At 39.6% G+C, this 12022-nt stretch overlaps 1 protein-coding gene across 1 annotated transcript in view; it reads right to left on the minus strand.

Moving 5' to 3' along the window:
- Positions 1 to 12022, minus strand: part of ZNF277 (zinc finger protein 277) — a 46071-nt gene that overhangs the window by 19556 nt on the left and 14493 nt on the right. Inside the window, exons 2-4 of the mRNA XM_066319013.1 lie at positions 7775 to 7973; positions 4606 to 4694; positions 2827 to 2909 (exon numbers count right to left, since the gene is read on the minus strand). Of these exons, the coding sequence (XP_066175110.1) occupies positions 2827 to 2909; positions 4606 to 4694; positions 7775 to 7973 (371 nt within the window). The remainder of the gene's footprint in view (positions 1 to 2826; positions 2910 to 4605; positions 4695 to 7774; positions 7974 to 12022) is intronic.

Consider the following 12022-nt stretch of genomic DNA (forward strand, 5'->3'; position numbering starts at 1 on the left):
GCCGGACTTGTCTGGAGGTAAAAGGCTTTACAAAGCAAAATACCTATTTAACTTGCAAGTCAATGCTCAGATTGCAGCAAAAGGAAATGAAAAAATAAACAGACTTTATTGCTGTAACTAAAGCAGTGACTCCATTAGCCCCGACTACAGCTGCAGCTTGATTTCACAATCCTCCTGTAAACTGAGGATACAATTCTGATATTCAAAACAGTGATAATTGCAAACTATTTCTCACCATAATAAACGTGTATTTCTTTCTTTCCTAATTGAATTACTCTATGAACAAAACCAGCACTTGCTTTGGGTTAAATCCTCCACTCATTCCTGAGTTTGAGCAGATGAGATTGTTCACCTGCCAATAGACTCTTCATGCCCTTGCCACTGCAGTGGAGAAAAGGCTTATTTGGTACAGAATTCCATAGTACAAAACCAGAAAAAATGCCCTTTAAAAACCAAGAAAGTACAGTCCAATTTATAGCAGGTATTGTTTGTAGTAAGATGGTTCCATTAAAACATCAGCCACATGCTCAATCACAACCCTTTTTCCTCCCTCAAAGCCACAAACATGACATACACTTGGGAAGCAAATATCATTATGTCACTGCATACCCACATGCAAAATTCAGGATGTCTTTCACAAACCCAAAAGGATTCTTGCAAACTGTAAAAGATACAGAGAAGTGCAGTAATGATGCACTGTGAAGAACCACCAAATGGCACTCCTCAGCCTCAAATCGCCTTATCATTGAGGTTGCAAAGGATCTCTTGAGAACAAGTCCAACCCCTGTGCCCAAGCAAGGTCACCTCTACCTGGTTACCCAAGAAAGTGTTGAGTTTTCTTTTGACTATCTGCACAGAGGAAGAATTTACAACCTCTCTGGGTAACTTGTTCCAGTGTTTGACCACACTCACAGTAAAAAAAAAAAAAAGATTTTTTTTGTTTTCAGGGTGAATTTGCTGATGTTTAATTCATGCCCATTACCTCTTGTCCTGTTGGTGGGCACATCTGAGAGGAATCTGACTCCTTTTCCATTCATCAAGTATTTATATACATCACTAAGTTCCCCTGTGACCTTGTCTTCTAGACTTAACAATCCAAGCTGCCTCAGCCTCTCCTTGTATGTAGGATGTTGCAGTCCCTCAAGCATCTTTGTGACCCTGCATCAGAGTTGCTCAAGGAAGTCCATATCCTTCCTGTACTGGAGAGCCCTGAGCTGGATCCAGCACTCCAGATGTGGTCTCAGCAGTGCTGAGTAGAGTGGAAGGACCATCTCCCTTGACATGACTGCAATGCACTTCCTAATACAGCCCAGGATGTTGTTGTCCTTCTTTGCCATGAGTGTGCACTCCAGCACAGGACTAATGAAAGACATAATGTAAGGCAGATAAATCAGGAGACAAATCATGAGTGGTTTGGATAAACTCATGAGTGGCAAGGACAAATTCTTCACTATCTCTTCTAATACAAAAACCTGCCAGGTGTGACGTGACAGGTTCAGAAGGACCAAAGAGATGGTTCTCTCCCAGTGTGTGGTCAAACTGCACAGCTGACTCCTGCAGGTGGTGGGAGTCCTGGAAGTTTTTGTGTGGGTTCAGAGTTGGAGGCTGATATTGTTGCATTCAGACATTTTTGAGCTGCCAATTCCAGGAGACTAAGTGAGTATTTTGGGAAAGAATCACCACTAGATCAGAAGAGAGCACATACCAGAGACACTTAGCTACTGTCAAGGGTAAGATACTGACCTAGCCAAACCTTTTTTACTGATCCCAGATAGCTTTGGAAGGAAAGCATGCTAAGTATGAGTGCATCAGCTGTTTTTTTCTGAGTTCATGCCAATCCACTAGGCCTACATGGGAATGCAGGCTTCAGCTCAGGCAACTCCAACTCCACGGGAAATCCTCGGTGGAAGAGCTACCATTTTTCTCCTTTGCAGGAGCTGGGATCCTGTGGAAAGCTGTGTAAGAATTGTACATATTCCTCCAGTTCTGGGGATTCACTAGTCATGTACTTCAAGCTGAAGAATATTACTGTTGCCAGCAAATGGAAATAGCACTCACAAAGTAGCTGAACCAAATGGATTTGGCCTGTCAATCCCAGTTTCCCTAGGACTAGAATTTGGGTTTTGTAAGGTTCTCCTTCACTCTGAATGCATATCACTTAACGTGTCTTTATTTGCATGCTGTGTATGTGCAAACTTGTAATATAGGCATACCAAAAGAAACAGCATAAGAAAGGGTTAAAAGGCCTGTGTTGACAATTCCCAGGACACAGCTGCCAGCACTGAACTGAGGGATGAATTTCTGTAAAGACCATAAGGCCTGCACTCTGACATCTCACAGCACAGATACAGGGTATTCTCCATCTCCAGCAGAACACCCTGCACCCCAACATGAGGAGATGGCCAACAAGGCTGCTATGCACCATGTAACATTCATTCCTAAATTAGCCCAACAGCAAAACCAGACTCCAGATGTGTATCTCAAACAAGAAAACAGAAAAATCCCACTGGCCAGCAACCTGGACTCAGACTCCTGGAAGCTGGTCAGCATGAGTCGAACTTGAAGGACCATCCATTCAGAACTGACAATGCCTAAAATTTCAGCAAGGTCTGTCCAAAGTACTAGGTTGCCATCAGGCAAGAAGAACCCAGATGGTTCATTTGGACTCAAGAGCTGCCATTTCTTGTCCTTTGCATCTCACAGAAACAGTACTGGCCAGACTTCCTCTAGCAAAATAAGCTTTCACTTTAAAATGTCTACTAAGTTACTATATATTATCCTATTGGAGTGTTTACTTTAAAAAATGAAACAACAGTAATTTCTTACCAGTCTCTTTTGCTGAAGCTGTTCTCTAAGCAATCTGTCTTCTGGTAAAACATCACATAAAAGGAAATAATTGTCCTGTTCCTCTGTTAAGAGATTAGAAAGTGTGAGTAAAGATTGGGAAGTTGCAGCTGCTTTGAATATTACTGGCAGATAATTTGCTAAGACTTTGGAATACATTAACAATGCAAGATTTTAAACCCATAAAAGTCACTTACTTTAATTTCATAATTTAATGAAACATGTTAAAATATTTGTGCATATTTATACTGGAGTATGAAGGCAAAAGTCTTGCATAGCTTTTCTCCACTATCAGCTTTATTCATTTTTATGATGGTTCTTCTGGACACATAAAACAATTAGCATTTATATTGGTTACAGATTAAAGTCAGCATGAAAAAAATATGAAATCACCTTCAATTTTATCTTATCAGTTATTTCCCTCAGTAATTGTCAGTTTTCAGTAGCTATCATAATTTGGTTTATCCTCCCCTTGCTCTGATCTATCACATTACCTTTTACCATCAAATATTTTTCCACCTGTGGATATACACAACTGTTCAGTACCATACATTGAGACTTGCTTAATTTACATTACTTATATGCTTTACACATATTTTATCTTTAGTAACCTTTTTATTATTTATGGTCATATCCAACTGAAGAAGGCAACAGATTTTATTCAAAGGAATTAAAATTACTCAGCATGTAAGAAAATACAAAAGATAATGGGTTGAGATAAGAACAGTTTTCTGGAGGGGGAGGGAGGGGGTGAGAAGGAAGAGAGAAGGAGAGAGGAGGGAGAAGGCTCATTGATATTTCATAATTCTGGTATTTAGGTGCTTGATTTGCAGTTTTCAAACTGAGTGGTAAGTGTTTGTAAGAGAAACAGAACTATGAATTTTGGAGTGATTTTCATGTTTTCCAGGACTACTTTTCTTTAAGTTATTTTGAATAATAAAAAAAATTTACTTTCATCCATTTTATACTCAGTTTTCAGTTTCTAACCATCTCTGACACCTGCTGTATGCATTGGTTCCTCTCTTTTAAGGTCTCCATGGATAATTAAAGATGCAGAAAAGCCCTAAAATTCTTATCTATTTTAGGTAAACTGTGTTTTTCTGTTAGAAAAAGAAATGCCAAAGTAATGCATCAGCTACTTCTGAGAAAAACACTTCCTTCACACAGTCAACACTGTCTCTATGATGGAATGTGCCACCATACCAGGGCAGCAGAACAGTGACCTCTGGTTTCAGACTTGTGTTGGAGCCCAGAAAACTGCAGAATTGTATGGCTTCTGTGAAGATAATGTCACCTGACACTCTTGGCGCAGAGAGCACTGTGGCAGGGGAAAGGAAGGAGGGTGGTGGCCCTGATGTCCAAGAAGAATTAGCAGCATCAGTGCAGGTGGTGGGCAGGGTGAAGTCAGAAAAGGCAGCTCACTGGGAATATTTCTCATCATTTTGGAAGGACCATCACTACTTTTTTATGCAGTGGGTACCAACGTCTCCCCAGCCATGACGTGAGCAGCTCTGCTTCCAGGCCTTGATTTGCAACAGGGCCCAGTTCACAGAGCATTGAAGCATGTACTGAGCTCATCCTCATTCAGCATGTGTTGTAATCCTTGGAAAAGGTAAGTTTAAATATGTGCTTAAGAGTTAAACATTACTTCTGTGGTTTTCTGACCTAGTGTCAGACACACTTGGCTGATCAAAGCAGCAATGTATGCCAGAAATTATCACATGATCTGCCCGTCAGAGAGTAAGCAAGCAGCATACTTACCTAATGGAGCTTTTGAATTTGTTCTTATCACACTACAAAAGTCTGTGATAGGCTGCTCTGCAAACCTCCTCTTCCAGTACAAGATGTAGCTTTAAAAATAAGGGGGAGATGATCAGTAAAAAAGGAAACACCAAAAAACTTTTAATAAAAAAATTGATTAGCTCTTGTTTTTTTCATCTCTAAATTCCTAAGTGTACCTTTTTTCTTCCTTCATATTAGTTTTCAATTTTATGAAATTAATTCAGATTCACTTAAACTGGGTTTAACCATGCTGTCAAAGTGAAGAACTCAATAAGCAGATTTGCACCAAGCTTTGCATAAACACTGTGACCTATTCACATCTTCAGACAGAAGTGCCACTCAGATGCATCTTTACTGAAAAGATATATTACAGAGCATTCTCAAGTTCCTAAAATATTGTGCTGTCTTCTGTGAGATGCAGTCAGGAAGCTGAACCTCAGTAAAAACACCAACTTGACAAAAGTGAGGTTTTGGCAGGTCTCCTGTGGAGTTACAGCGAAAGCTGTAGCTTGGCAGACAACTAGAAAGACAGAAAAATGAAGTCCCTGAACACCTGGGGGTAAGACAGCAAACAGAATAAGAAAAGACCTGAACACATCTTGAAAGTTTAACCCATCAACTACAGTTGTTTGAAAACATTCTGTACTATCTTCGTTGGTATTACAGCTGCATCAACAGAACACAACTGAGATTAGATTCCACTGAGCTAGGAAGCTACTGTCTAACCAAGAAGAAATCATCACTTCATTTATATGATGAAGGGAACCAAGCAACTCTCACACTAATTATTCAGAATTTTACTATAAAAATAATCTGAAAATGCTTAAGTCCTTGCTTAAATTTATATTCATGTATGATATAAATCATGTGAGAGTTGGTAAGGTAAAGGCTATTCAATGATTGCTTCTTATCATGAGCCATCAAATTAGGAAAAGAATAATTAAAAACTCAGATATTATTATTATGAGAGCATTTTTATATAGCTGCAGCTTTTAACACTTGTGCAATGTGTAAGTTTACTTGCCACAGCTATCACATCCCACAGCGGCTCACATTGCCTCTACCATCTCACTTAATATATTTGAGGACTTTGACTGCAGCAGCTAAGGAATCAGCTCACCTTTCTTTCTGCCAGCTCTGACATGGAGAGGATAACCTCTGGTGCAGCAGACAGCAGAGCAGTGAAGCCAGCACATGTGGCTGAGGCTCATTCAGCAGCACCATCAGATGCCAGGCAGTGAAAGGTGAGTCTTCACTTCTCCCCCCACCTATCCACTGTTGGCAATACACATTGAAAGAGCTGCTAAACAGTTCTTCCAGACTAAGTCATCCTTGAGCTTTTAGGACATAAATGTGCCAATGGAGTGATTTCAAGAGCTCATTTAATAAGTGCCTGTCCCTTGCACTGAGAGAAATGAACACTGGTACAATACACCTGCCCATAACTGTGTTATGGAAATTACAGTTAAGGGATTTCATACCATAAGACTTAACTCAAATAATCAATAACCAGATAAAACCAATGCCTTGTGCTACTTCCAGGGACACAGAACGAGTGATCATGTTGAGTCATGAAGCAGAAGCATATTCCCCTTATCTCTTCCCTCTGCTATTATGCCAACTTATCTTTATTCTTCAAGGTTAAAAAGAAAAGAAAAAAAAATTTCCATTTGTATTGGTCTTTTCTGGATTATCCATTTCCTGCAGTTCTGTCAAGAAATGTATTCCTAAGACTGGCTGTAACTCATTACTAAGTATAAAAATAATTCTATATTTACACAGTTGATCCTCGTATTTTCCACACCTCAGTTCAACACTTCAGAATATACTCTATTTTTTCTGCATATTAGACTATTTTACTAATACAGCAGATCAGAGAAAGCACACTTTAGAGCAACTAGTCCATCATTTCATATCCTGGGGGCACTTTCTATAAGATTTGGCTACCTTCCAATTGCATTAGCAGCAAAAAGAATCTAAATGAGCACTTTTTGAAGGGGTGATTTTAAAATACATTTCTATTAATGCAAAATAATTCCCCCAAGCACGCTTAGACTGGTGGTCCATGACTGAGCAGCTCTGATTCCTTTACTTACCCAAAGATATTAGTACTATCTCCAAAGAACAGTACATTCTCCTTCTGCTTGCCTTCAGCAGAAAAGCAAACAAAAACTACCATCTGTTTTCAATTCTAAGCAATGTTAAGCTCATACATTTGATTAAGGATTTGTATGGCTTACATTTCTCTTCCTAAATTATATTGTATTATTTCTCTTTTTTTTGAGTCTTGATAGACACAAGGTCTTTGACTAACAAGTAAAAGAAGACCTGCTAGAAAACTCATTTTAGTGGCAAAATTATCTGTCTACCACTTAAATACTACAGCAGAACTATCTACAGACTGGCAGGTACTGTCTAGCCTTCCTGCTGGCCAATACATTACTGTGGAAAGCAAAATGCCAAGCAAATACCTTGTCTCTGAAGTTACAAGCCAGCTGGGGCCATGCCAGCTACTAGAGGAAGTTAAGAGAGAGAAAGCCAAATGTGACCCTGGTGAGATGATCAATGACACAGCTGCAGAAGGACTCACAGTTGTGTGTAGATCACAGTACTCTAAAGCATAGTTAAGGATTAAATGGGATTTTGATGGGAGAATACTGTCCTTAAAGAAGGACCAACAAATTTCATCCCAGAATGTGAGATCCTGTACTGAGCAGCTTCTGTGTACAATACACAGCTTTAGGACATTGTACAGGGGGAGAAATAGTCTTGCCCTACACAAATAAAACCCCACATTAGGAGAGCTGATTGTCTGGAATGGGCTTTGCTACAAACCTGCTTTCTAGTTTGCACACAACTTGATTAGTGACAGGACCTGAGAAGACCCTAGGATATGTAAAAAAAAAGTCAAACAGGAATTGCCATGTATTCTAAAACTGAGCTCTCCAATCTCAGCAACATCTAGGTACTAGGGAGTGCCTAGGAAGGAAATAGGAAAACAAACTTATAGACCAGGAGCAAATTGCTCATAAAAAAATTTAACAGAAATCTTCCAACAATCTATTTTAAAAAAGACATCTCTACTTTTCCAAAGCTTTCAATAACATCTGCACACATACAAACTCATTTTAAATGATATAACCCTTACCTTCTAAAATCTGCAACCAGTTTCACATCTGCTATGACGAGCTTGTGTTCAATAATCATGTGCTTCAGGAGCTGGTTTTGTTCTGCTAAGGCATAGCATTCTGTGCAGAAAATACAAGGCACGTACGGAGAACTTTCTACTGCATCAACACCACCTGGACTTTCTGGCAGAGACAGAGGCTCCAAAATACACTCGGTATCTAATATTAAGAAAAATAATAAAAATTAAATTTTGACTAAGCAAATAAATGTACAGCTCTTGAAGTACTTTTAGGTAGCACATGTAAAAGCTGTTTGAGTCTCGTATTTGTTGCATGGATGACTGGAGGAGCAAGATGCTTGTAAGCAGGTTGACTGCATTGATTCCAAGAAGGACAGTGGGAGGTTAGCACAGGACAGGTGTCTGTCTCAAATGAAACTCCAGCTGACACCAAGTCAGTTACACACAAATGCTCTGCTTACCATTAAAGAAATTTTGTGAGGGGAAACCTACTTTTCCTCTTCTCTCTACCTAATCTCTCTGTTGATATGCAGAAGCTACTCTCTTTGTGGCTCCCTGAGCCATGTTGCTCAGAGTATCAGGAAGGATTTCAACTGTATAGCACAAACTGGTTTGCATGTTAATTTTCCTAATTATACTTTTATTTATTGCAGAATACTCCTATAGTTTTCTGACTGACTCTTGAAGATATGCATTTGTCTTGTCCTTTTTTCCCCCATTAACATCTAATTTACTGTTCTATGACAAAAGACTATCCTTGATAAAAAATTCTGCCACACAGATGTTTATGCTCACTGGAACACTTCTAACTGTATAGATGCTGAGGAAGGGGCAGCCATGGTCTATGTGGAAAAGTCAATGGCCCATGTTTGTACCATACTGTACCAGTCAGACACAGGTTCCTCCAGTGACACCACACAGAGGTGAGTCACTGCCCCATGTTGTCCTGTATGTGAGTCACTGTCCATGTTGTTATATGTATGTGTTCCCCATTTAAACAAAACTAGTCTAAACTCATAAGCTCTTCCATTGGCATAAATTAGTATAATTCATTAAGAAACACTGATCAAGTGAGTTCAACAGTTGGCCCCATTAGCCTAACCAAATGCCACAAATAAACCGTGGTGTTCATTTTCCCAATTAATTTTAACTCAGTCTTGGGTTAGGGTTTTATCTTGGAAGCAAATGCTATTTCCAACACATATCTTCAATTTTAGCTATGTCAATTTTGGATAGCAAAAAGTGAACAGAAAAAAGCTCCCCACGTTCCTGCCCTCTTGAAGTTGAAAACTGAAAACATGGTGTCCTGGACTCTTGTATTATGAAGTTAGCTTGGGCAGCAGGAGAATAAACCGTGTCTCTGGATTCCTGCAGAGACATGAACACCTCTGTAGAAAAATGAAATTTCACAGAATGACAGAATGGGTGAGATTGGAAGGCAGCTCTGGAGCTCATCTGGTGAAGGAGGACTCTCACACAGGACCACCTAGGGCTGGCTGCCCAGGACCATACGCAAATGGCTTTGACTCCACAACCTCCCCGGGCAACCTGTGCCAGTGCTCAGACACCCTCACAGTGCAAAACCATTTCCTGATATTCTGAGACAATCTCCTGGGCATCAGTTTCCAAAGATATCGTGAAGAATTAAGAGAAAGGCCTTCATTCAAGTCTATTATTTTGTCACACATGAATTTAAAAATATGCGTGGTTAAAGGAGCCTTAATTAATATTTGCCAGACAGAAGTCACACATATATGTTATACATTGACAAGTATACCACATCTGACAGTCTGGTAACTTGCTCACATAGAAAATCTTAAAAATAATTTAAGAAATCACAGTAATTTGGCTTTTTTTTTTCTAGGAGAATATGTTAATGTATCAGTGCTTTACCTCACCTTCTACCAAGACTCTGAAATAATCAAAGAAGGGCTGGAGATTCCCATTCAGAGACAGACCTAGGAAGCCCCCATAAGTTCTGTGACAAATCTGTGTTCAGGCAGAGGAACAGGCACGGAGAGGGCAATGAGACTTTGTCCTGCAGCACACACTGTCTGGCAGTGTCTGCCCCACCAGCGTGGACATGCAGAGCTCCAAAGCAGCCACAGCACAGCCAGTGGCTCCCTGACTGGGGTGCTCCAGGGGACTGAGGATAAGCTGGAGCTTCTGGGAGCCACAGGAAGCAAAGGGTATAAAACCATAGAAAATACAGCTTTATCAGCTCTGTGCTGCTCCTGGAACTGCCTTGCACAGCTGCTGAGGCTTCTGCTTAGGACTTCTAAAAAACAGAACTTCCTGGAAAGGCACTGACTTGACTGAAGACTGATGGCTGAGTTACACTGAAATCAATTTATCCCATAAAACTTTTCCTGTGGAAAGATGACAGCACAGAGAGTATGGCATTACCTGGAGCAATGCAGCTGCTGTGCACAATCTAACACTTTTCTTCTCATCCTTTTATCTACACTTCAGCCCATTCCCTTCCCTCAGAAATTTCTTTATTAAATTGGCATTGCAGAAGTTGTTCCATTTTGTCCTATTTTAAGAACAGCAGTGGCTACTCTATGTGCTAGAGCAATCGTCATGAAAGGGTCAAATCTCCCAAGCAAAATTGATGGTTCCTGCAAGAGTCCAGCTCTGTGCATTCTTACAGTCAGTTCTGTTGCTTGAAGAAGCATTAAACCATGTTTACTGAGAAAAGCAGAACTTAATTTCCCTTGCAATTGCTGATGCCAAGTGAACTAAGAAGATACTCTGTCAGCCAGTGCAACTGTACCCAGTAAGAAGCAACACTGCTTTTTGTTAATTTTTGGTGCAGGTCTCCTGCAATGACCCATTTAAACCTTCAGAAATCCAAATAAAAAAGCACCTATCTGCCTCAAGAAATCAACTTTCAACAGACAGGTGTGTACAGCAGGAACTGGTACCAAACTTAGACAAGGAGCCGATACCGTTATTTAGCAAGGATACTTGTGAATAACAACCACTTGGGCTGGAAAAACAGAACTGCTGAGCCTTTAACTGTAGTCATTAGCTGCTGAAAGGAATAAACTGGAGTGAAGATTTTTTTTGCTGCCCAAAGAGAGTAGCTAATACTAAATAAGAATAACTTTAGGCTACCAGAGCGGTTTGGCAAATGCAGAAGCTTATGCAATTTCTTTCGAAGGCATTTAAAAGAAGAAGCAAAGGAAAAAGGAATCCATGTAAATATCTTTTTACTCATCTGCTACAAAAAACACTGAACAAGAGAATAAATGCACAGAGCTGAATAAATGCACAGCCTTTCGTATAGCACTTACTGGACTAATGTAACACAAACCCCAAAACAGTACAAATAAATCTAAGCATAATACTGAAATCTCTGCAAAAGCAGCTAATTTTGTTTCTATATTTAGAGCAGAGTGGCTACAGGTACTGAATAAAGCTGATAACTATAGCACAGCTCAGGGCTAACAGGGAAATAAAAACTCTCAGATGCATTCTCAGATTCCAAGACTCCTACATGCAGAAACACTTGAAAATGAAGGAAAAGTAGCAAGCTTTTGTCTTAGAATTTACTGCAACAAGAATAACTTCACAGGGACAGATTAAACATCCCTCTAGTTCATGTGCCCTGGCTGACAAGGTTGAAAAGCAATTACCTAGGAATGGTATAAAAATAGGGGAAACAAACAGTGATCACACAAACAGAATAGCCTTCCAGAAGTCTGAGTGTGGAGAGTTTAAGTCAAAGACTATATGAGCCCCTCAGTTAAGTAGCTTTTATTTTTCTTCTCTCCATTGATTTATTCTTGCACTATTTGAAATTGTTGGTCTTTCAACACCTACAAAAACTTGCATCGACTTTTCATGTTTTCTTAACAGCCCTTTATTCCTTGATGTCCTGCTTCAACTTAAGGCTAGTTCTACTTGACCCTTCATGTACTGTGGTAAGAGGTAGCTTGAAAATGTCCGAGAGTGTAAGAAAATATGTTTCTAAATCAGCACAGGTTTCTTCTTTTTCAATCTCTCCTCTATTTACTTTTTATTTCAGGTATTTCATTTGCTTTTAGGATTGTTGAATTAACCACCAAATTCTCTTCAATAATCCAAAGTCTCCTAAGTTGTGAATCAGGTGTTAATGCACAAGACAGTGGTTGTATTCTTCGTGTGTTCTCTCCTGTGTGTTACTCTGCATTTGTTAACATTGAATAGCACTTTACTGGGTACAATTTGCTCAAATAAAATAAAATTTCCTGCAATGCTTCA

The sequence above is a fragment of the Sylvia atricapilla genome, chromosome 5 (genome assembly GCF_009819655.1).
Source record: "Sylvia atricapilla isolate bSylAtr1 chromosome 5, bSylAtr1.pri, whole genome shotgun sequence".
NCBI lineage: Eukaryota > Metazoa > Chordata > Aves > Passeriformes > Sylviidae > Sylvia > Sylvia atricapilla.